The sequence below is a fragment of the Thamnophis sirtalis genome, unplaced genomic scaffold (genome assembly GCF_051295495.1).
Source record: "Thamnophis sirtalis isolate CommonGarterSnake01/CBP01778 unplaced genomic scaffold, rThaSir2_p1.2 scaffold_12, whole genome shotgun sequence".
In the NCBI taxonomy this organism is placed as follows: domain Eukaryota; kingdom Metazoa; phylum Chordata; class Lepidosauria; order Squamata; family Natricidae; genus Thamnophis; species Thamnophis sirtalis.
The window spans coordinates 2,412,382-2,438,920 of record NW_028261392.1 but is presented as its reverse complement, the minus strand read 5'-3'; the positions used below and the strand labels follow the sequence as shown (position 1 = coordinate 2,438,920).

The 26,539-nt window shown below is 42.5% G+C and overlaps 1 protein-coding gene across 2 annotated transcripts in view; it reads right to left on the bottom strand.

The window, feature by feature from the left end:
- Positions 1-26,539, bottom strand: part of ENOX1 (ecto-NOX disulfide-thiol exchanger 1) — a 295,080-nt gene that overhangs the window by 14,782 nt on the left and 253,759 nt on the right. For both annotated transcript variants that reach the window (XM_087726951.1, XM_087726952.1), the window contains exons 11-13: positions 25,277-25,461; positions 13,865-13,972; positions 6,975-7,031 (exon numbers count right to left, since the gene is read on the bottom strand). In XM_087726951.1, the coding sequence (XP_087583077.1) occupies positions 6,975-7,031; positions 13,865-13,972; positions 25,277-25,461 (350 nt within the window). The remainder of the gene's footprint in view (positions 1-6,974; positions 7,032-13,864; positions 13,973-25,276; positions 25,462-26,539) is intronic.

Genomic DNA, 26,539 nt, shown 5'->3' with positions numbered 1-26,539 from the left:
CTCCCTAAATGAACTGTTGTAAGTCGAGAACTATTCCCCACCATACAACCTTACAACTCGCCTCTCACAAGTGCATTATGTGAAACAGGACTTTATCTTACCTAGTCTTGAATCAATAGTTTTCTAATTCCATGAGCTACAAAATCTGACACGGAGGTAAATATTTACTCCTGGGTGGCTGAATTATATATTGTGTATTTGTGCTGATAAATAAATAAAGGGAGACTACTATAGATCTATTTCAAGCTATTTAGCTCTCATCAACTAGCCATACCCTTACTGGGATTTGAACCTGGGCTATATTACATGTTAGGCAAACATCTTAGCCATTAGGCCACAGGCTCTTATCCGTTATCAGCCAGGCCAGGGTGAAAGGTATCTAGGTACCGGGGGTTGTAAAAATCTAATATATATATATCAAATCGCAGTAAGGGAATGGCTAGCTGATGAGAGCTAAATAGCTTGAAATAGATCTATACTAGACTCCCTTTATTTATTTATCAGCACAAATAAAAAACCACACATACATACATACATACATACATACATACATACATACATACATACATACATACAAATATGTTGGACTAGGCCAGGTTAAAAAAAAAAACCCTACCAAACACATTTCCAAATGTTATGACTGGTAAATATTAAACTCGGCTAGCTTTTCTGCGATTTAATGCGCTGCCTGAAACCAGCCAATCTGGGCAGCTTGTATTTAATTCAGATTTCGCTCGCAGGGTCACAGGTCAGAATTCTGCACGAAACATCAAGCAACAAAACATGTGTTACAATTCAGATATTAAATGGGGAACGGTGTAGCTAATTGGCTTCTAACATGAAAGCCACCTATTAGATTTTAATTATACTTAAGAAATTTCCATACAGCAATCACGGTGGTTTTTTTTGCTGTTTTCTAAGGTTCCTTATAGAAAAGAAGGTGGTATTTTTATTTTAAAAAAAAAGCTGGATTGGTGTACAAAGAAGAGGAATATTACTACACGGGCACCATGAATGGATGGGTCTGCAAAACACTCTCCGTTAAGGGGTTAATTCAGAGCTCTTGCGGGTCAAGCATTGTGATAGTTGTTGTTAGTTGCAAAGTCATGTCCAACCCATCGCAACCCCATGGACAATGTTCCTCCAGGCCTTCCTGTCCTCTACCATCCTCTGGAGTCCATTTAAGCTCAGACCAACTGTTTCGGTGACTCCATCCAGCCACCTCCTTCTCTGCCGTCCCCTTCTTCTTCTTTTGCCCTCCATCGTTCCCAGCATGAGGCTCTTCTCAGCGAGTCCTTCCTTCTCAACAGGTGGCCAAAGTACTTGAGATATATAGATAGATGGATGGATAGATAGATTGTTGTTGTGGTTAGTTGCGAAGTGGTGTCCCACCCATCGTGGCCTCATGGACCACGTTCCTCCAGGCCTTCCTGTCCTCTACCATCCTCTGGAATCCATTTAAGCTCACACCGACTTCTTTGGTGAATCCATCCAGCCACCTCCTACTCTGCCGTCCCCTTCTTCTTCTTTTGCCCTCCATCGTTCCCAGCATGAGGCTCTTCTCCAGGGAGTCCTTCTTCCTTCTCCTTAGGTGGCCAAAGTCTTTGCGTTTCCTTTTCAGGATCTGGTCTTCTAAAGAGCAGTCAGGGTTGATCTCCTCTAGGACTGACCGGTTGGATGGCCTTGCAGTCCTTCTTATTTTGCCCTCCATCTTTCCCAGCATGAGGCTCTTCTCCAGGGAGTCCTTCTTCCTTCCCCTTAGGTGGCCAAAGTCTTTGAGTTTCCTTTTCAGGATCTGGCCTTCTAAAGAGCAGCCAGGGTTGATCTCCTCCAGGACTGACCAGTTGGATGGCCTTGCAGTCCAAGGGTCAAGCATTAACCTTGGCCAAAGCCAATGTTCTTCTGTCAACAACGTAAGAGAATCCTACATAAGTAGCCCACAACTTCCAATGTGTTTAGTGATGGGCAAATCCTGCAGCAACTAACAGCAACGGTCATAAGTGTGAAAAACAGTCTTAAGCCACCTTTTTCAGTGCCGTTATAACTTCAGTCACTAAATGAACTGTTGTAACGCGAGGACTACCTGTAGTAAGATGGTCTAGCCTCTTACTACCCAGATCTCTGCTCAGACTCCCTTCCGTAATGTACTTGTTTACTTTCTAGACTGTTTAATATCACGGTAGCTTTTCATTATGGTTTATCTCCACCCCAGCCTAGCCGAACGGTGCTGGAGAGAGATTAAAATACTTTTTCAATTTCCTTCCCCGTATTATTATTATTATCATTATTATTATTATAAGATTGCTTTCTCCTCTTGGCATTTCGTCCTTGTATCTCATTTTCCAGGCCAGCACCATAGAAACCCATTAATAAACGGCTACAGATGTCAAAGCCATCCGAAAAAACAAAACAACTGGAGGATGAAATATTTATTCTCAACGAAATGTTCTCCGAAGAAAATGGGAGGGCGGGGGGGGGGAACACCTTATTGGAGCTTTCCCCCCAGAGCAATTAAGAAGGATAATTAAAGATAAAGAAGCGACAGAGGAGAAATCCATCAAAGAATACCAAACTCTAAACAACAGGGGAAAAAACAAGATCTCGGACTGGAGTGGGGGGGGCAACACATTTGAGCAGGTGGGCCATTCCCAGAGGTGAGCCTGGGGTTCCATAGTGTTATAAAATTCAAAAACACTAGAAATGCAAATATGCAACCACAATTCAGCTTTGAATCAAAAGTAACAGGTGTCTGTTGGTATATATAGCAATAGCAATAGCAGTTAGACTTATATACCGCTTCACAGGGCTTTCAGCCCTCTCTAAGCGGTTTACAGAGTCAGCATATCGCCCCCAACAACAATCCGGGTCCTCATTTCACCCACCTCGGAAGGATGGAAGGCTGAGTCAACCTTGAGCCGGTGAGATCTGAACCGCCATACTGCAGATAGCAGTCAGCTAAAGTGGCCTGCAGTACTGCACCCTAACCACTGCGCCACCTCAGCTCTAAAGTGAAGTGAAATGACTATTTAGAATACCTTGTTGAAAAATGAAGGAATAACCTCTTTGTTTGAAGGTATGATGTACAAGGACAATAATGAACATAAGGATACTCGATGGATGATTGGTGGGATTATACATAATTGAAAACAGTGATATACAAATATAAATGGTTGGTAAATCTCTTTCATATCGGGATATGCGATTATATAATGGTATATTGTTATTAAACAGACAACCAAGAATGTAAGGGAATTAGGTTCATTGGAAAAAAAATATTAATTGTAATTGAATATACCTTGTACAATGAGAGCGAGATATTTAGTTATATTAGATGAAAAATCTGTGATGGTAAATGTAATTGAGAATAGGGATGCAAAAACACTTGTAACCAAACGACATGCTGTATGTAATGGATGAGATCATTTTTTTATATTGCTTTTTTATTATTTTTATGTTTAAAAATAAAAAATAACAGATCGCAGGAAAAAAAAAGTAACAGGTGTATGAGAACTTCCAATGTACAATGGTGTGTGTGTGTGTGTGTGTGTGTGTGTGTGTGTGTGTGTGTGTGTATGTGGAGACTGTCTGGGACATCAAGTGCACGAGGAAGTGGAAGCGCGGAGGGTAGGAAATCCCAGATGGGCCCATTGAAGTACGGGAAAAGGAGGAGCCTTTTCCTGCAAAAAGAGGAAGTTAACCGAGGTGGCGCAGTGGTTAGGGTGCAGCACTGCAGGCCACTTCAGCTGACTGCTATCTGCAGTTCGGCGGTTCAAATCTCACCGGCTCAAGGTTGACTCAGCCTTCCATCCTTCCCAGGTGGGTAAAATGAGGACCCGGATTGTTGTTGGGGGCGATATGCTGACTCTGTAAACCGCTTAGAGAGGGCTGAAAGCCCTAGGAAGCGGTATATAAGTCGAACTGCTATTGCTATTGCTAACTCCTAGGGAACGGAGGAGATGTGAAAAAGGTATAAAAATGAACGCTTGTGATCATGTCGATGCCACTGATAGCAGCTGCTCCTCCCTGGACTTGGCTGCTATGACTGACCCGTGTTGCGACGAGAACCAAGTAAATGCAATCTTATTGAAGTACTGGTGCAAATCTCTGGCAAGTTCTATGGAACTAACCATGAAAAAAATGAACTTTGGATTCAAAGCTGAATTGTGGTTTGAATTTCTGTTTTTAGCGGTTTTGAATTTTATAACAATAGGGTACTAGTTTAGATAGGACCCCAATTTCTGGCAAAAAAACCTCAACAAATGTGGGTAGTCCTCGTCTTACAACTGCAATTGAGCCCAAGCCTTCTGTTGCGAAGCGAGACGTTTCTTGAGCCAATGTTGCCCTGTTTTACAACCTCTCTTGCCACTGCGGTTGTTAAATTAGGAACATGGTCGTTAAATGAATCTGGGTTTTCCCACGGACTTTGCTCGTCGGAAGGGGATCCCGTCATGACACTGCAATGGTCATAAGTACGAGTCAGTTGCCAAGCGTCTGAATTTTGTTCACGTGACCACGGGGATGGGGCAATGGTCGTAAGAGTGAAAAATGGTCGTAGGTAACTTTTTTTAGTGCCGTTGTAACTTCAAACGGTCACTAAATGAACTGTTGTAACCCGAGGAACACCTGTAGAAGAATTTTTTTTTTTGCGTGTGTGTAAGTTCTATCAACATGCTACTCCTACAATCAAACAAAGAAAGAGAGAAAAACAAGAGAGAGGGGTGTGTGGAGAAAGAGAGAAAGAAAGAGGGAGGAAGAGAAAGAGGGAGGAAGAGAGAGAGGGAGGAAGAGAGAAAGAAAGAGAGAAACAGAGAGAAGAGAGAGAGAGAAACAAAGAGTGAAAAATAAAAGTGAAAGAGAAAGAGAGTTAAAGAGAGGAAGAAAGAGAGAGAGAGAAAGAAATACAGGAGGGGGAGAAAAAACAGAGTGAAAAAGAAGGAAGTGAGAGAGAGAAAGAGAGTTAAAGAGAGGGAGAAAGAGAAAGAAACAGAGAGGGAGGGAGAAAGAGAGAAAGAGAGAAACAAAGAGAAGAAGAGAGAGGAGAGAAACAAAAAGAGTGAAAAAAAGAGAGAAAGAGAGAGTTAAAGAGGGAGAAAGAGAACCCAAGAGAGAGAAGAAGAGAGAAACAAAGAGAGTGAAAAAGAAGTGAGAGAGAGAAAGAGAGTTAAAGAGAGGGAGAAAGAGAAAGAAACAGAGAGGGAGGGAGAAAGAGAGAAACAAAGAGAAGAAGAGAGAGGAGAGAAACAAAAAGAGTGAAAAAGGATAGAGAGAAAGAGAGAGTTAAAGAGGGAGAAAGAGAGAGAGGGAGAAAGAGAACCAAAGAGAGAGAAGAAGAGAGAAGAGAGAGAGAAACAAAAAGAGAGAAACAGAAGTGAGAGAAAGAAAGAGGGAGTTAAAGAGAGGGAGAAAAAGAGAGAGAGAAACAGAAACACACACAGAGAGAGAGAGAGAGAGAGAGAAACAAAGAGAAGGAGAGAGAGGAGAGAAACAAAAAGAGTGAAAAAGGATAGAGAGAAAGAGAGAGTTAAAGAGGGAGAAAGAGAGAGAGGGAGAAAGAGAACCAAAGAGAGAGAAGAAGAGAGAAGAGAGAGAGAAACAAAAAGAGAGAGAAAGAAGTGAGAGAAAGAAAGAGGGAGTTAAAGAGAGGGAGAAAAAGAGAGAGAGAAACAGAAACACACACACACAGAGAAAGAGAGAGTGGGGAGGAAGAGAGAGAGAGAAGGAGAGAGAAGTTATCACAATCTGCTTTCTTATTCCTACTTAAAATAACCTCTCAAAAGATTCTCTAAAATCATGGAAGGGGGAGCTCAGCCCTTCCTTCCTGGCGTTACCGAATCTCCCCGCTGACTCCTAGGTGGGTATTTGTGCTAAATCCAGCTTGTCAGTGTGTATCAAATAGGTACTAATCCCATTAAAGGCATTACAGACCACTAATAACCATGCGGAAAACTAAGCCATCCTTCCCTCTCCAGACATTCTGATCTGCAAAACACTCGGCGACAGACGCGCCTCCGGGGGATGAAGGATTCTCAACTTCCTTTTATTAACGCATGTAATTCCGTAATTCACGTTTCTCCACCGTGTTGCCGGGACGCCTAAACTAGCCAGTGTTTTGAAGAAGTATTTGCCGTGTTGTGCCTCTTCCGTCCCTCCTCTTCATGCAAAGAAAACCTCCCCAAATACGGATAGTCCTCGACTTACGTCCACAATTCAGCCCCAAATTTCTGTCGTTAAGCAAGACCAGAGGTGGGATTCAGCAGGTTCTGACCAGTTCTGGAGAACCAGTAGTGGAAATTTTGAGTAGTTCAGAGAACCAGTAAATACCACCTCTAAACTGGCCCCACTCCCCGTCTATTCTCTACCTCCCGAGCCCCAGCGGATCGGGAGGGAATGGGGATTTTGCAGTATCCTTCCCCTGCCACGCCCACCAAGCCACGCCCACAGAACCGGTAGTAAAAATGTTTGAATCCCCGAAGCAGTCGGTGTGAGCTTCAATGGACTCCAGAGGATGGTAGAAGACAGGAAGGCCTGGAGGAACATTGTCCATGAGATCGCGATGGGTTGGACACAACTTCGCAACTAACAACAACAACAACAAACTGGAAGATTGGGGTTTTTCCCATGAGGTCTAGAATGCCGAATTTTTTGAAACTAAAAACCTGAAAACCCACCATCTTCTGAAAATTCAGGGATGAAAATGTGAACATCTACACAAACCAGGTTACCCACATTACTCAGTCCCAGGCATAGAAATGTTTCAGCAACAAGAAATAATTTTTTTTTTAAATACATGTGGCAAGGCAAGGGAGCCATTAATTCTTGCATGGCAAATTAAAAAAAGAAATCAATTCATTTATCTCGAAATAAGCACCCCGAAGTAGCACGCCTTCAATTTCAGAAAAGGTTACTCTTTCTTAGGACCATTAATCCATTAACAAAACCAGCTTTCATTTCCAAAAATCCGAAATTGCACCTACTTTTGCCTGAGATTCGTCATGGCCATTAGTCTCCAACTCCTTGGCATTTTTTTTTAACTACGAGAGAGAGAGAGGGGAAAACAACAACAACAATCACGATTAGCCCCGTTTCACACGCAGTTATTGTTGATTTATAACGACACAACGAAGAGAATATACGGAGCGTACCACTCTAATGAGCTGTTTGCTGAAACCGGTTAGAAAGCAACCTAGTTAAGATCTGATAGGTTGGTTTAAAAAAATAAAATAAAAGGAAGTCGATGCACGCTATTTTTTTCTTTAAAAAAAAACCACAATAAGATTAGGAAGCCGTCTCAAGGCGTAAGAAGGGTGCAGAATTAGCTTTCAAGAGTAATAAATGCTTTCATTTCCCATTTGGCGGCTGCTAATTTGGAACTTTGCAAGCAATTGCAACGTTGCTGGTAGCTAAATAGCAGGCAGCTAATAATTGCTTTTGAGTTATGAGTTTTGGGGCGTTTTTGAAAAAAAGCCGTGATGGGTTTTTCTGCTCAGGAACCTAATCGGGAAGAGAAAGGAGCTCATTTGATGGCCCAAGTCATTGAAACCCAAATGTTCTTCTCCACATCAGGATGGCTGCAGGCCATCCGGGGAAAAAAGGGGGAGAAATATTCTTAGGAGAAAAAAATTAAATCAAATGCATCAACATGTTGAAACGGCCAGGAAAGGCGATGTTGTTGCGTTGTAGCAATAGCAGTAGACTTATATACCGCTTCATAGGCCTTTCAGGCCTCTCTAAGCGGTTTACAGAGAGTCAGCATATTGCCCCCAACAATCTGGGTCCTCATTTTACCCACCTCGGAAGGATGGAAGGCTGAGTCAACCCTGAGCTGGTGAGATTTGAACCGCTGACCTGCTGATCTAGCAGTAGCCTGCAGTGCTGCATTTAACCACTGCGCCACCTTGGCTCTTAAGCAGAAATAGCAGAATATTAGCAGTAGCAGAAAGCAGTAGCAGAAATACACTATCTGTTTTTGGAGGGGAAATTGAACCACCCAATTGGAAAGCGTAGAGCAAGAGATTAATTTTGCAAGTTTTGAGTTATTTGCAAATAATTCTTCATTTAACGACTCCATAATCCCTTGAAATGACATAGACATAGATGTGTGTGTGTGTGTGTGTGTGTGTGTGTGTCTTCTAGCTTTCCTCCCCTTGAGTCCAACAGTTCTAAGCTTCCATTTCTTAACAATAGTCCGTAGAATCGAAATTGCTGCGTGGAAGCATTTATAGATTTTTTTTCCCCCATCGCTTCGTAAGAGTGAATTATTTTCCACTTCAAACGCTCAGGCAGCTGTTTAGAAGAGGCCGCAGTTGTGGGAAGGAGAGACAGAACAATTATCGCAGCTGGAGAGATGAGAGTTCGGAGTGTTTACACCTCTGGGACCATCACCTGGGAGCCTACCTGGGAGTCATTCATCTTTGGGGCCCTTATTAACAACTTTATGGGGATTATGTTTTTTTTAAGGAGTGATACTGAATCAACTAGAAGGGTGCCCAGGTATCTGCAGCCATCTCTGCAACTGTCTTTTGTCTTATTTCGAAGCTGTAAACAACTGCAGGCAGACCTCAAGTAGTGTTCAAATGTATAAAATGATGCTGCTCTTAGGTTTGTAACTGTGTCACACAGGAGAGATGGGCACTATAAAAAGATAGATAGATAGATAGATAGATAGATAGATAGATAGATAGATAGATAGATGGATGGATGGATGGATGGATGGATGGATGGATGGATGGATGGATGGATGGATAGATGGATATTGATATAGATAGATTGATATAGATATGTAGATAGATAGAAGACAGATTGAAGATAGATGATAGATAGGTAGTTAGGTAGATAGTTGATAGTTGATAGATAGATAGAAGATAGATGATATAGATAGATAGATTATGGATGGACAGATAGGCAAACAGATGATGATATATATATATATATATATATATATATATATATAGAGATAGATAGATAGATAGATAGATAGATAGATAGATAGATAGATAGATAGATAGATAGATGATAGATATATTGTAGCTAGATAGCTAGATGACAGATAGATAGATTAGATGTAGTTAAATAGATACATAGATGATAGATAGATAGATAGATAGATAGATGATAGATAGATAGATAGATAGATATTGTAGCTAGCTAGCTAGATGACAGAAAGATAAAGATAGATAGATAGATAGATAGATAGATAGATAGATAGATAGATAGATAGATAGATAGATTGTAGCTAGCTAGCTAGATGACAGATAGATAGTAGATTAGATACAGTTAAATAGATAGATAGATAGATAGATAGATAGATAGATAGATAGATAGATGATATATATATATATATATAGATAGATAGATAGATAGATAGATAGATAGATAGATAGAGAGAGAGAGAGAGAGAGAGAGAGAGAGAGAGAGAGAGAGAGAGAGATTGTAGCTAGCTAGCTAGATGACAGATAGAAAGAAGATATAGATAGATAGATAGATAGATAGATAGATAGATAGATAGATAGATAGATAGATAGATAGATAGATAGATAGATAGATTGATTAAAGATAGCTATCTATCTGTCTATCTATCTATCTATCTATCTATCTATCTATCTATCTATCTATCTATCTATCTATCTATCTATCTATCTATCTAGAGAGATAGAGAGATAGAGAGATAGATAGATATAGCTAGACAGAGAAAAGCAGACAGACAGACCGAGATAGACAGACAGACAGACAGACATAGCTATACAGAGAAAGACAGACAGATAGATTGATAGATAGATAGAGAAAATGAGGCTGTAACACCAAATTGTGTAACTCTGTTCAGCAGACAAAAAAAATCAAGGGTCACAAGCTTATTTTTCCTTTTATGCACACATTGATGTCTTTACCTCGCTACCCACAAATTGGAATCCGCTTTGAGCAGAGCAGGGAGAGAAAGAAAAAAATCATTTGTTCAGTGTAATAAAATGATAAATAAGAAGGCTGGGCTCCCAGCAGCTCCCAGCTACAAAAATACACTCTACATTCATTCATGGGTTTCTTCTAACTATCAGAATTCCATCCGTCTATTTCTCCCTCTTCCTCCCCCTCTGTGTGTGTGTCTTTGTGTGTGTGTGTGTCTTTTTTGTGTACGTGTGTGCGTACATGGCGTGGGGGGTAGAGATTGACTTCATCATTGTTTGTTTTTTTTGTTTGGAGGATACAGGATAACGAGACATTGAAATAAACAGCATCACATTGCTTCTATGACTAATAAACAACACACCTTATTACATCAAAATGCCACTTCTCTGTTCCTTCCATTTCTTCCTAATTGCTTATTTCAACAATACAAACATGTTTGAGAATGGCTATTTTATAGATGCAGAGAGTTCCATGGTGAGATCAAACGTTCAATTAAATAGCTTTAAATCACGTAATTTTATTAAATATTTATTATTTGGAGCAAAATCGGAAGACCACGGAAACATGAAAGGGACAAACCAAGAAAAAAAAAAGATATGGAAGAATAAAAGAGAAAGTGAAGGACAGGAAAAAAGACCAAGAAAAATAACTACAGGAGCACTTACAAATGTAATGATGGCTATTTTCACCTCTGTGAATAGCATGCTTCCCTTCTTCCTGTAAACAACCCTTAATCGGTAAATCCCCAATTCCCTTTTGACCATTTTCAGCAAAAAAATAAAATAAAAGTCCTTGTGTTTTATGAAAGCCATTGTATCTCCTTGAGCAAACCAACCAATGATGCTATTTCTGCAAACGTGGCCATCTTCACCCCTCACTGCCCCCATTGTGGCTCTTTCTGCATTCTGACATTTTGGTGGGTTTAATAATCTCACTGCGCTTATTAGAGACAAAAACTTCTTGTCCATCAGTAAATATTCTTGAATTAAAAATTCAAGAGACATTGTTGTCTCTTATCTATCAGCCTATCTGTCTATCCGTCTATCATCTACCTCTCTCTCTCTCTCTCTCTCTCTCTCTCTCTCTCTCTCTCTCTCTCTCTCTCTCTCTTTTTTTTTCTCTCTCTCTCTATTATTTATCACCTATTCATCTATCCAACTATCCATCTATCTATCTCACGGGTGTCAAACTTGCACTGCCACATTGCCATCATGTGGCTGGTGCAATGTTTTTCCCGTTCACTGAGCTGGAGCCGGTGTGGTCCGCATATGACGCATTCAGCCTATGGGCCGCCAGTTTGACACCCCTGATCTATCTCTCTATCTCTTTATTATCTATCCATCTATCTATATACCCATCCATCCATCCCCCCTCTCTTTCTTCTTCTTCTCCTCTCTCTCTTCTATCTATCATCTATCTATCCATCTATCCTATCCATCTACTCATCCATCCATTCATCCATCTATCCATCCATCTATTCATCCATCCATCTATCTATCCACCTATCCATCCACCCATCTACCCATCCATCCATCCACCCATCCATCCATCCATCCATCCATCCATCCATCCATCCCCCTCTTTCTTTTTTCTCTTTCTCTCTCTTCTATCTATAGCAATAGCAATAGCAGTTAGACTTATATACCGCTTCATAGGGCTTTCAGCCTTCTCTAAGCAGTTTACAGAGTCAGCATATTGCCCCCAACAACAATCCGGGTCCTCATTTTACCCACCTCGGAAGGATGGAAGGCTGAGTCAACCTTGAGCCGGTGAGATTTGAACTGCTGAACTGCAGATAACAGTCAGCTGAAGTGGCCTGCAGTACTGCACCCTAACCACTGTGCCACCTCAGCTCTATCATCTATCTATCCATCTATTCTATCCATCTACCCATCCATCCATCCATTCATCTATCCATCCATCCACCTATCTATCCACCTATCTATCCATCTATCCATCCACCCATCTATCCATCTATCCATCTACCCATCCATCCATCCATCTATCTATCCACCTATTTATCCTTCTATCCATCCACCTATCTACCCCTATCCACCTACACATCCATTCATCCACCTATCTATCCATCCTTCTATCCATCTATCCATCCATCCATCCTTCCTTCCTTCCTTCCACCCACCCACCCACCCATCTAACTATCTAACTATCATCAATCCAGTTTATATAGCTGCCATCTCAAAAACAAGTGAATCTGGGCAACAGACAGCAAAGTTGAACAATAAATCTGTAAAAACATTAACAACTATTAAAATATTTTTTTAAAAAAAACCTACAAAAACAGATTTCTGAGCCTGAGGCTTTGTCCACAATTATAGCCAGCCGTCTGGATCGGAGAAAGTGAGCCAGGAAATGTGGCCTGAGATGCCCTTGTTAGCACTCTTCTCTTTCATAAAGGCGAGTTACCAAAGCCAGCCCTTTTCTTAATTTCAGCAGCTACTTAATCTTGTGATAATCAGGAATGAATTAACTCCAATTAGACGACAGAATTACCAAGCTTTATCAGCTTCAGCTGAAGGGACTCTGGCTACGATGATATAAGACTTAACTCTCGGCTCCTGTCTACACAGAGGCTGCCAGCTGTTCCCAAGGACCAGTTTCCACACAGTTCAACCGTCTTGATGCAATCAAGGAGGAGGAGCTACTCTTGCTTGGGGTCTTTGTGTCCTCATTGAAGACCCGAGTTGGGACACCATGAGAAAATGGGCTCAGAACCACAGGGCCACGGACAAGGAGCACTTACACAACAGCGGCATCCATCTACTACTTGGTCTAGCACAATAAGGAGCAACTACATCTTCATTTAATGACCCCATAATCCCTGGTAGGTGGAGTCTGGGCAGCTGAATGGAGCTAGCAGAGTGTTTCATGGCCGGATGCAATTCCCTGTTGCCAATGCGGAGTTTTGTTCAGCAGATATATTCTCATCGTGCCCAGAGAGAGAAATATCTGCCTCTACCTAGGATTGAACTCACAGCCTCCTAATTATGAGGTGAAAGCTCCACCTCCAGGCCACCGCACTCCTGAGCAACTGCCACCACGCCCTTACTAGATGTATAAGACACGGTGGCTCTCTAATTCTGTCTCAACCTTCTGGGGCATTATTCCCACATCCCAAATCTGACTAGCCCCTACCTGTAGTAACCACATAAGCCCAAATTGTGAACACCTGGGGTTTCAGACAGAGGGTAGAAGAGTATCCTCAATGGTTTGGTCCTCTCTAATTAGCAGAGGGCTATTTTGGAGTGGATGCATTTATTTTAGAGTTATAATGAATTTCTGGTCTGGAGGAAGATGGCCATTTGATTTGTGAACTGCCTAAACATATATTAAAAATATAGAAAATAGGTTATAGATATTCTGGAAATGGAGGAGAGGAGAGAGGAGAAGGGAAGGGAGGAGAGGGGAGTGGGGAGAAGAAGGAGAGGAAGGGAGTGGAGGGAAGGGGAGGACAGGAGAGGGAAGTGGAGTGGAGAGGAGAAGGGAGTGGAGGGAGGGGGAGGAGAGCGGAGTGGAGAGGAGAAGGGACAGGAGGAGAGGAGGGAGGGGGAGGAGAGGGGAGTGGCATGGAGAGGAGAAGGGAGGGGAAGGGGAGGAGAGGAGAGGAGAGGAGAGGGGAGGAGAGGAGAAGAAAGTAGAGTGGAGAGGACAAGGGAGAGGAATGGAGTGGAATGGAGGGGAGGGGAGGAGAGCAGAGGAGTTCCTATCTAATGAACACACCGTTTATATTTTACTTAACTAAAATGTTACTACTGATTGTTTCATTGAAGTAGTCGCTCCTCATCCTGGAGAACCTACGGATGGATGGATGGACTCCTGTCGTAAGACCCTGTTGAAGCTTCTCCATTCGGTCTGCTCTTGAGTTCAAACGTGGCTGCTTAAAACGCTGCAGAGACCCTTCCAAACGGGGGGGGGGGGGGGGGGACAAAACTTCCACCTGCCTCACCTGTTCCTGTAGGATCTTCAGCATGGCCTGCGTGTGGGAATGCTCTTCTTTTGCTTGTTCCAGTTCCAGCTTCTTGTTGTTTAATTCTTCTTGAATTTTCAACAGTTGCTAAAAGAAAGAAAGAAAAAGAAAGAAAGAAAGAAAGAAAGAAAGAAAGGAAGAAAGGAAGAAAGGAAAGTTGATAATTAGGGAGGAGGTTTGATTTGGCCTACGGCATAACACACAGAGTAGTCCAATGTTTCCCTTCTTCGAGGATTGGAGGGGAGGGGAAGAGGGGTTGGCTCCGTGCGAGCAGTCTGCAAGCACACACAAACACAAGCAGCACCATTTGCACAAGTGGTGTGCACGTGCACCGGGGGTGGGGGGCCTCCAGCCTTGCTAGAGCTCAGGGAGTGCCTGCAAACTACCCAAGTTTTTGTCCTCCCCCCTGGCCCCCCAGGAACACTCTGCAGGCTTCAGCAGGGCTAGGGGGAGGCAGAAACACCCCCGTTTTTGCAAAAAATGAGCGTAAAACGGGCTGGGTTTTTTTTGCAAAAATGGGGGCATTAAAAGGGGGGGGGATTACATTTTTTCAAGGAAGGTTGCTCTGTGCATGTGCAGAACAGAAAATAAAGATGGTTGCACCCAGGATAGAACCGGTACGGTCAAGTGTCCGGCTGAGCCACTACCTCTTAGGCCGAACTGGTCCAAACTGGTAGGAACCCATCTCTCTCTTTTTTTTTAATCTTTATTTTATCAATTTCATATATACATTCACAATTATATGATCTCATAACTGTTATTAATAATATGTATTTATAACAATTTTTTCCCTACAGTTGACAATATACTTGAAGATTGCTTTCTTACCATCCCATAGATCCATCTTATCTTACAACGGTCCTACTTCTTCTTCCCTCCCTCCCTCTTTCCTTCCCTCGTTTCTTCCCTCCTACTCTCCTTCCTTCCCTCCTTCCCCCCCTCCCTCCTTCCCTCCTTCTCTCCTTCCCTCCTTCCTTCCCTCCTTCCTTCCCTCCTTCCTTCCCTCCTTTCTTCTCTCCTTCTCTCCTTCCTTTCCCCTTCCTTTCCTCCTTTCTTCTCTCCTTCTCTCCTTCCTTTCCCCCTTCCTTTCCTCCTTCCTTCCCCCCTTCCTTCTCTCCTACATTCCCTCCTTCCTTCCCTCCTTCCTTCCTTCCTCCTCTCCTTCCCCTTCCTCCCCTTTACCCTTCCCCTCTTCTTCCCATTCCTCCCCTCTTTCCTACTCTTACATTCCCTCCCATTCTTCCTCTGCCTTTCCCTTTCTCCTATTCCTCTCCTTTCTCCTCTCCTTCCTATCTTTCCTTCTACTCCTCCCTCCATCCACTCTATCCGTTGTTGTAGGAACCCATCTCTGACAGACACGGAAATCACGCCTGGCTGCGTCTTCAGCTGCTCGGCCTCCCTCCAAACACATCCCCCTCTTCACGTAACGTGAGGTTCCGCCGTACATTAAAACTTTTAAACTCCTCGCCGGCGGGACCCACCGCAGAGCTGCTGTCACATCTATCCAGGCAAAAGTCTTATTTGGAGGGGGGGGCTTCTGGCTTTAATAACATGGGGGGGGATAAGCATTGCAGCTCATAAATAATGTATGCGCGCAGCCCTTTAATATCATTAGTCTCTGGCCAGCCGCCATCTCGTTTCCTACGAAGCCGTCATCTGAAATAGATTTGCGCTGAGTTGCCAAGAGGACAAAAAAAATGGCTCCCCCCCCCCTCTGCTGGGACAAAATTTGATGTATCTGAGAGCAGTCAAAAGCCCCCCCCCCTCCCCAGGGATGGAAAAGGGAAGAATTGGGGGACCATTTTCTCCATTTATTCATTGGTATCCTGCCTTTATTTTAGAAACAACTCCAGGCAGTGAGTATCTCCAAACACATCTTCCTCCTCCTAGTTTTGAACACAGCAACAACCCTGTAAGGTGGGTTCGTCTGAGAAAGATAGAGGGAGACTGGCCCCAAAGTCACCCAGCTGACTTTCATGCCCAAGGGAGAACTAGAATTCCCAAATCACCGAGCTGGTTTTCAAGTCTAAGAGGGAACTAGAACTCCCAGTCTCCTGGTGATTGACCCAAAATCACCCAGCTGGCTTTCATGCCCAAGGTGGGACTAGAACTCACAGTCCCCTGGTGATTGACCCCAAACCACCCAGCTTTCATGCTTAAAGTGGAACTAGAACTCCCAGTTTCCTGGTGATTGACCCCCAAATCAGCCAGCTGGCTTTCATGCCCAAGGTGGGACTAGAACTCACAGTCTCCTGGTGATTGGCCCAAAGCCACCCAGCTGACTTCCATGGTTATGACAGGACTAGAACTCACAATCTCCTGCTTTCTAGGGAAGTTCTAAGGGCTCCGAAAAGACCTTCCACTTTTCCAGTCCGATATGGGGTCCAGGAGATACGGAGCCCATATATTCAAGGGGTGAAGGGAGTCACCTCAATATCCATTATTTTGCCTGGAAATATACCGTATCTGGTGAACAAAAGTTAAAAACAACTTCCTCTAAGCTATTCCCTCTATCTTTGCTTCCATCAACACATTCATTTCCATCTGCAAAGAATTTCTCACTATATTAATCTAATTAAACCGAAGAATGCAGCCTCTGGCTAATACATCATTCCATTTGCTTGTTAAAATTTCTAAAATGTGTAAAAGATGTTCTGGATAAGACATGGTTGGTTTTCGTTAAGAGGAGGAGGGGAAGGGAAGGAGGAGAAGGAGGAGGAAGAGGAGGAGGAAAGGAGGAGGAGGAGGCGGAAGAGGAGGAAAGGAGGAGGAGAGAGGGGGGAGAAGGAGAAAGGGGAGGAGGGGGAAGGAAGAGGAAGGGGGAAGAAGGAGGAGGAAGAGAAGGAGGAAGGGAAGGAAGAGGAGGAGGAGGAAGAAGAGGGGGACGAAGTGGAGGAGGAAGAGGAGAATATGGAAAGAAGCAAAAGAAGGGAAATGTTTCCATCGTTGTTGTTGTTTTGTGTGACAAAGCAGCCATTAAGCGGCTAATGATGAAGCCGGCCATTGTTTTTCAAGGCAGCGAAATGCTACAGAAATCCAAATCTTTGCGTGTGGAGGAAAGAAAAAGGACGGACAGGAGGCAGAGCCCCGAGGAAAATGGATAGTAGGAAGAAATGTGCCATTAATTGCACTTAGCTGGGCCTTGGCATTTGGGTCAATACTGTCTTGAGAACATGAGCCCATTTATCACTTATTAGCCTCATCTTCGGCCAAGGTTGCTTCGCCTGGAAAAAACAGTTCTTCCCTTAAAGGCAAACTTCTAAAATGAGTCAAAACTCTGAAATCCTCCTTGCTTGGAAGTAGTTGGCTGGGAGAGACGTGAAGACCCAGTTAGGGAGAGGGATAGAAAAGAGGGGGGAGATAGATTGGTTGGTTGGTAGGTAGGTAGGTAGGTAAGTACTTAGGTAGAAAGATAGATGATAGATAGATAGATAGATAGACAGACAGACAGACAGACAGACAGACAGATGATAGATAGAGAGATAGAGAGAGATAGAAATGATAAATTGATGGATGGATGGATAAATAGATAGATACATAGATAGATGATAGATAGATAGATAGATAGATAGATAGATAGATATACTGTAGTAATGATAAATTGAGAGAGAGATGATAGATAAATAGATAGATAGATGATAGATATACTGTAGCAATGATAAATTGAGAGAGATGATAGATAGATAGACAGACAGATAGATAGATGGATAGATAGATAGATAAATAGATAAATAGATAAATAGATAAATAGATAAATAGATAAATAGATAAATAGATAAATAGATAAATAGATAAATAGATAAATAGATAAATAGATAAATAGATAAATAGATAAATAGATAAATAGATAAATAGATAAATAGATAAATAGATAAATAGATAGATGATAGATAGATAGATATAGATAGATAGATATACTGTAGTAATGATAAATTGAGAGAGAGATGATAGATAGATAAATAGATAGATAGATAAATAGATAGATAGATAGATAGATAGATAGATAGATAGATAGATAGATGATAGATATACTGTAGTAATGATAAATTGAGAGAGAGATGATAGACAGATAGATAGATAGATAAATAGATACATAGATAGATGATAGATAGATAGATATAGATAGATAGATATACTGTAGTAATGATAAATTGAGAGAGAGATGATAGATAGATAAATAGATAGATAGATAGATAGATAGATAAATAGATAGATAGATAGATAGGAGATAGAGATGATAAATTGAGAGATGATAGATCGATAGATCGATAGATAGATAGATAGATAGATAGACAGACAGACAGAGGATGATGATGATGATAAAGAGAGAGAGAGAGAAATAGCAATAGCACTTATACTTATATACTGCTTTAAAGCCTTCTCTAAGCCATTTACAGAGTCAGCCTCTTGCCCCCAACAGTCTGGGTCCTCATTTTACCCACCTCATAAAGATGGAAGGCGGAGTCAACCTTGAGCTGCTGAGAATTGAACTCCTGGCAGCGGGCAGCTGGCAGCCCGCAGAAGGAGCCTGCAGTACTGCATTCTAACCACTGCGCCACCCTCCCCCCCCTTTAAATTTAACTTCCAACCCATTAGATGTGCTTTGGGAAGGAATGCAATTCAGTGGGCTTCCAAAGATCCCTTGGGAGGGGCAGCGTGGGAAAATCCTTCAACGCCTTTAAGGACGGTCTTCGCTGCTCGGGGGGAGGGGGGGCTCACCTCGATCTCATGCAAGGAAAACGGGAAGATAAGCGAAGAATGGAAGCAGAATATTGCTGCTATTTAGGAGAAGTAAAAAAGAGAGTCACCAGTGCTCCCTCTCTCTCTCTCCCTCCTCTTAAAAGCCACTCAGGGTCTGTGGGAATGGAGGGCTATCATAAATTTAATGAAAGAAATAAGCACACAGGCAGCATCCGATGCGATGTAGCATTGCCCGTATCAGGAAACATTGCTCAGGAAACATCTCCGCGGAGAGCCCAAGAGGAGGAGACAAGCAATTGCTTTGCTCCCTGCTGAGATTATCATTAAGTTGACATTAATGGTGCTTTCCAAGCAGAGAATAATGGAGTGTGTGTGCCTGTGTGTGTGTGTCTGTGTAGATATGCACACATGCACATCTCTGAATATATACTTATAAGCAGGAATGTCTGCGGAGATTCTCAGTCCTCCAGGTCGTGGTTGACCCAAAGGTGGGTTTTTTTCAGGAGGCAACTGGACTTTCCCCGGTTTTGCTTCTGAAGACGTTTCGCTTCTCCTCCAAGAAGCTTCTTCAGCTCTGACTGGATGGTGGGGACTACTCAAAATTTCTGCTACCGGTTTTCTGAGCTACTCAAAATTTCTGCTACCGGTTTTCTGAGCTACTCAAAATTTCCGCTACCGGTTTTCTGAGCTACTCAAAATTTCCGCTACCGGTTCTCCGAATTACTCAAAATTTCCACTACCAATTCACCTTCCTTCCTACTACTGTGTGGAATTCACAGCCATGCAGTTTTCCACATTATAGGGCATGTGCTCTTATTAATTTCACTCTTTCTGTTTTAGCTTTGGAGGAAAAATGGGAACGGATTTCTCTCTCCATTCTTCTGCAGCTCGTACCAACTTCTTAACAGGCCTACTGTACCTTTTTTCAATTTACAGAATAAGAGGGCATTAGTCTTTCCGCTGGCTGATGGGACTTTTAATTTAATAGGGAAAAGTTGCTGACCGGGGCTATTACTCTCGTAAACACCCACCTGAACAATGGGTTGGAGGCCAGAAGAACCTAATTGACAGACAAAACATCTCTCTTCCCTGTCTCTGTGCACTTTGCGTTTAAGTTTGCGTTGGTGAAGTCTGGAGATGTTTGCAGGAAGCCATTCTCTTTTTACCATAGGCCCCTAAAAGTGTTCCAGAATTCCATGCGGTGAGTAAGAAAAAAACCCTTGGAACCATTTCCCTGAATTGGGAAGATCGCACGTCCACCTTTTAAGGTTTGCAACTCTTCGTGTTCTGAAATAAGAGGGTTTTAATCCGATTTGACGGGAGGGAGCTGACTCTAATCTACTGTGACAAAACAATGTTATGCAAACTAGATCCGCTTTGTGGCAGGTCTTAGGAAAGGGACACCTCAGGCGTTGGGTAGAAATGGAAGGAAGAAAATGAAGCTCTCTATAAACACAGGTTGCCCAACATCTGGAAGGGCTGGCATCAATCTTGACCACCTCAAAAGGCTGGTGTCAATCTTGACCACCTTGAATGCTGGCTTCAATCTTGACCATCTCCAAGAGCTGAGATCAATATTGAACAGCTCAAAGGACTGATAGTCTTGACCACGTGGAAGGACTGGCATTCATTATGACCACCTGGAAGAGTTGGGATCAATCTTGACCACCTCAAAAGGCTGGTGTCAATCTTGATCACCTTGAATGCTGGCATCAATCTTGACCATCTCTAAGAGCTGACATCAATATTGAACAGCTCAAAGGACTGATAGTCTTGACCATGTGGAAGGGCTGGCATTCATTATGACCACCTGGAAGAGTTGGGATCAATCTTGACCACCTCAAAAGGCTGGTGTCAATCTTGACCACCTTGAATGCTGGCATCAATCTTGACCATCTCCAAGACCTGACATCAATATGGAGCAGCTCAAAGGACTGACAATCTTGACCACCTGGAAGGGCTGGCATTCATTATGACCACCTGGAAAAGCTGGGATCAATCTTGACCACCTCAAAAGGCTGGTGTCAATCTTGACCATCTTGGATGCTGGCATCAATCTTGACCATCTCCAAGAGCTGACATCAATATTGAGCGGTTCAAAGGACCGATAGTTTTGACCACGTGGAAGGACTGGCATTAATCATGACCACCAGAAGAGCTGGGATCAATCTTGCAAAATCCTTCTTCCCTCCTTTGCCTTTACTTTCAAGAGAACGATGGGGGGACTCATCTGAGATGCTTTCCCTGCCCCCTGTCTGTGGGCTGAGATCAATCAGTCAATCAGAATAGAGCTGGAAGGAACCTTGGAGGTCTTCTAGTCCAACCCCCTGCTCAAGCAGGAGATCTTATATCAGTCCAGACAAATGATTGTCCAACTTGAGAGCCTCCAGTGATGAAGCACCCACAACCTCTGGTGGCAAGCTGTTCCACTGGTTAATTATTCTCACTGTTAGGAACTTTCTCTTTAGTTCCAGATTGCTTCTCTCCTGGGTTAGTTTCCATCCATTTCCTTCCTCCCTCCCTCCCTTCCCTCCCTCCCTCCTTCCTTCTCTCTCTATCTCTCTCCTTCCTTCCTTCCTTCCTTCCTTCCTTCCTTCCTTCCTTCCTTCCTTCCTTCCTTCCTTCCTTCCTTCCTTCCTTCCTTCCTTCCTTCCTTCCTTCCTTCCTTCCTTCTAGAATCATAGGACTGCAAGGGACCTCAGAGGTCTTCTAATCCAGCCCCAGCTCAAGCAGGAGACCATATACCATTTCAGACAGGTGGCTGTCCAGTCTCTTCTTAAAAAACCCCAGTGATGAATTATTCTCACTGTTAGGAAGTTTCTCCTCAGTTCTAAGTTGCTTCTCTCCTTGATTAGTTTCCACCCATTGCTTCTTGTTCTGCCCTCAGGTGCTTTGGAGAATAGCTTGACTCCCTCTTCTTTGGGGCAGCCCCTGAGATATCGGAAGACTGCTATCCTGTCTCCCCTGGTCCTTCTTTTGTATACACTGGCCATACCCGATTCCTGCAAGATGGCTCATCGTTATCTTTCCTTCCTTCTGTGTCCCAAGGTTATTCTCACATCCCTTTGACGTGGGACAGTAGCCCCATTCACCCTTTCAGAACCCATTTGGCCATTTCAACCTTTCGGCTAGAATTCTTGGCTTCTGCAAAATTGCTTTACGAATTGTCCTTAGGAAGTTTTCCAATTTTGTGTCATATATGATTCATACAAGAGCCAACTTTTGAAATGTTTAACAACTTTCGGTCATGTACTTGGAAGTTTTAAAAAATCCCAGGCTGGCGGCAGAAGCGGTGTTTTTTTGTGATTACGATAGCAGAAGTCTCTGGTTTTGCAAAGTCATCTGGTAATTATCATAAACAGGCTTAAAGATCACATATATATATCTAAATCTTTTGGCAGTCTTTCTTTGTTTCAAGAAGGGAAACAGATTAAACACAGATTCTCAAAGATTATAACATGCAGAAGCCGAGGATATAAATTTTGTTTTTCCCTTTAGCGGCATGTTCTGGAAACATTTTTATGGAAACATCAAGTTTCATGGATAATGAAACTGAATCATTTTAGATTTTGGGTGCCTCCAGAAGGAGAATTCTATGCAGATCTCTCATGGAATGAAAGCATTTGGGCAGGTGGGCCTCGATTTATGACCAAATGGAGCCCCAAATTTCTGTTGCAAAGTGAGACAATTGTTCAGTGAATTTTGCCCAATTTTGTGACCGATCTTGGCACTGTCGTTAAGCAAATCACTGCGTTTGGTCACAAAGCACTCTCTCAGCGAACCAGTTGTTAGACAGGTTGAATCCCACCACTGGTCCAAACTTAAAAGTTTTGAAGAAGTTTGCAAGAAGCGACAAAGAAAAAGTGAAGTTAAGTTTTAGGACATGATTTGAAGGGATTAAAGATCAAGATTATTACAAGTAAAAGGAAAGAAGATAAAGTCGGTTTATTTGTTCAAGATTAAAAAGATGTGTTATCTCTGGTAACTCTTACTGAACTTTTGATCAGATTTGGGTAAAATAATTCATTTGTTTTATTTTAAAGATAGGTAAATTACTAAAATTCGTTACACTTGTGAGGAAGGAAAGTTATATATTTCTTCTTTTTCTACAACATTTCTATATTTTCCATTTTTATTTCTATTATTTTCTTTTCCACACTTTTTTAGTTTTATTCTTTTTTTTTAACCTTGCCTTAGGTTTATATTTAATAACATTATTATATAAAAATTAGTTGAGGCTGGAATAGTTTTGATTCAAATGCAAGAGAGATGGAATATCTGTCTGGTTTTTTTTAAAAGCCAGGGGGATATAAGTGACGAAGGCTTCCTTCAGTACTAAAATGTCATAGTTGTATAATTCAATTCCATCTTAAGATCAGGTAAAGAAAATCTCATTTGTTACCATGGATACGAGACATTATTTCCATTAGTTCGTTAGAGGCTTCACACTGGGTATGAAATTAAACTGTAACGGAGTTTTATGGGGAAAATTATCTCAGAAATGGGTGAATATAATGTCAGAACTGTCATTAAGTTGAATGGATTTTCATTTTCAGACCATATCAATTGCAAGATGGTTTACTGCAATCCAATTGCTGGCATCTAATGGTCAAAATATATATAATTCACTGTTTTGATTGTCCTTGTTCTAAACATGTGGATATGAAACATTTGAAAACTTGAAGAAGAAGAAGAAAAGAGAGAGAGAGAAAAAGAACAGTTGTATTATTATTATTATTTAAGGCATGGAAACCTTAAATGCATAGATGGATGTTTTCCATGGTTATTTTTTTTAAACCTCCAAATGAGAGTTGAAGGCTGAGTATCATGCAAGATTTCCGTAACTATTGCAGAAGATCAAGCAGCTTTTCCCCAAGTAAATGCAGATAATTTAAAGTTACCTTCTTTATCCAAGGAAGCAATACTTGCTACTTCCCAAAAAAAAACATTTTCTCTGAATTAGTTTTTCATTTGAGGTCACACTGCAGAATGGTGAGAATTACTCAGTACAGCATAAGTCTTAGACTTACAACAACAATTCATTTAGTGACTGAACTTACAACAGCACGGAAAAAAGGCACTTATGACCATTTTTTCACACTTGCTACTTACGACATTTCTATGGTCACGTGATCAAATTTAAGACGCTTGGCAACTGACTCGTATTTATGACGGTTGTAGTGTCCCCGGGGTGTGTGTGTCACGTGCTCCCCTTCTGACGAGCGTAATCAATGGGGAAGCCAGATTCACTTAACAACCAGGTTACTAACTTAACAACTGCAGTGATTCGTTTAACAACAGTGGCGAGAGAGGTCGTAACATGAGGCAAAGCCCACTGTCTCACTTACCAACAGAAATTTGGGTCTCGCTTGTGGTTGCGAGTCAAGGATACCTGTAGTTGTCACATCACCAATAGACCCATACTCACTGCTGTATGGGAGCATGAGATTCTACGTGTTTTCGTAGGAAAGGCCTTAAGATAAATTTATTGTCTTATTAAAAATAACGTTTATTTTCTCCGTGCTTCCTACTGCATTTTCCCCCAGATGCAATATTTCTTAGTCGCGTGAAAATATGCTTCTTTACGACTGGAAAGGCAGAAAGACCATAAACAGGGAGGTAACTTCTCTCTTTGAAAAGAACTCTTTAAAAAGAACGCTTTTTAAATTTAGCTTGTAGGTTTCTGTTTTCCATCCTCTGTCCAAAATAACTACTTATCCTGCTTTGGAAAAAAAAAAGCAAAATGAAAATGTCCAATTCTCTCTCTCTAAAAAAAAAAAGAAGCCATTTCCTTCAGCAACAAGGACAAATTCCTGTGTCTGCAACGCGGATTGTTTTTGCTACTATTTGCAAAAGAAAATATGGCCTCTCAGACACTACGATTTTGCAAAAGATTGATGCAGAAGAAATAATGGGTTTTCCTAGACGTGACTGGTTCCGCCTCAGTTTCATTACAGTATCCTGCAAAGTTTTGTTTTAATTTGCTGAAGGTGAGCAGATGGCATGGTTTGGCCTCCCTCCTCAGGGCACCTGCCTGCCTTAAATCTAAATGAGATTTCAACCTTCAGTGACTTTGAGGTCAAGAATGTCCAAAACTTGAATTCCAAGCAATGTTCAAAATATATATATATGTCTATTTCAAGCTATTTAGCTCTCACCAGCTAGCCATACCCTTACTGGGATTCGAACCTGGGCTGTATTACATCTTAGGCAGACGTCTTAGCCATTAAGCCACAGGTCCTCCTCCTTATCAGCTGAAGCCAGGGAAGAAGGTATATATTTAGTGTCACCACCCCTGGTATGCCCCAATTAGGGGTTTCTGTCATGATGGACTCTTGTGATGAGCCGATTGACAGATAATGGAAGCAATTAACTTCCTCCCATGCATTTTAAAAAATAATAGAGGCAGGATATAAATAAATCAGTCTTCTAAATCAGAGGTCTTCAAACTTGGCAACTTCAAGACTTGTGGATTTCAACTCTGCTGGCTGGAGAATTCTGGGAGTTGAAGTCCACAAGTCTTAAAAGTTGCCGAGTTTGTGGTGCCCTGTTCTAAATGATAACCATTTCACAAGTGATTGCATTGCACCTAACCTGGAGGTGCTTCTCCGTACCCAAGAACGCTAGCCACTGCGACTCCCCACCAAACAAGATCGGGGCAGGTTAAGAAGACGCGTCGGGCAGATGTACCTGTTGCATGCCTTGTACCGTTTGCTGCAAAAACTGGAGTTGCTGGTCTTTGGTCAAGCTCTCCTCGGTGCGGAAGAGCTGGCCCTTCTCTTGCTTGAGAAGTTCCACCTCGTTCCGGTAGGCGTCCAGTTGCCATCGGAGGCTGTCGTTCTCTTCCTTCAGGGCGTAAGCTTGAATGGCTAAGGCTGAGAGAAGGAACAAGGGTCGGTCATTAAGACAGAAGAACGAGAATTGACTGACGTTATGCCGGGACAAAGAAAGCGACAGGAACCCACACTGCATTTCAGACATTAAAAGATTAGAGAGGGTCCAGAGGAGGGGTGAAATCCAGCAGGTTTTGAGAGGTTCCGGAGAACCGGTAGCGGAAATTTTGAGAAGTTCAGAGAACCGGTAGCGGAAAATTTGAGTAGTTCGTAGAACCGGCACATTTCACCTCTGGCTGCCCCCTTAGTGGGGATGGGAATGGACATTTTGCAGTATCCTTCCCCTGCCACCTCCACCAAGCCACACCCACCAAGCCACACCATATAGTATAGTAGTTATAGTTTATACATTTATAGGCCGCCCTTTTCCCTGAGGGGACTCAGGGCGGCTTACAATTAATGGGAAGGGAGTGTAAGACAAAACACAAGAAAGAAAAAAAATGTGAATAAAAAATAAACCGATAAAACACAACATTCATTCAGCATTCGGGTGGGGCGAGGTTCGGGTCTTATCCCCAGGCCTGACGGGATAGCCAGATCTTGAGGGCTGTGCGGAAGGCCTGGACGGTGGTGAGGGTGCGGATCTCCACGGGGAGATTGTTCCATAGCGTCGGGGCTGCAACTGAGAAGGCTCTCCTCCGCATAGTCGCCAGTCGGCACTGACTGGCGGATGGAATTCGGAGGAGGCCTACTCTATGCGATCTGATGGGACGAAGGGAGGTAAGTGGCAGAAGGCGGTCTCTCAGATAGTCAGATCCACTACCATGGAGGGCACCATGCCCACCAAGCCACGCCCACAGAACTGGTAGTTTAAAAAAAATTGCATTTCGCCACTGGTCCAGAGGTATTTTACAAGAAGAGTATACTCAACTTCTCTGCTTGCAATAAAATTCCTTCTACCACCAGGCTTGTAATTTTAGGCCTGGATAACTTTGAACCAGAGGTGGGTTCCTACCAGTTCGCACCTATTCGGTAGAACCGGTTCGTCAAATCTACCGAACCGGTTAGAAGAGGTTCCACCAGTGGACCCGGAAAGCAGGCCACACCTATAGAAGAGGTC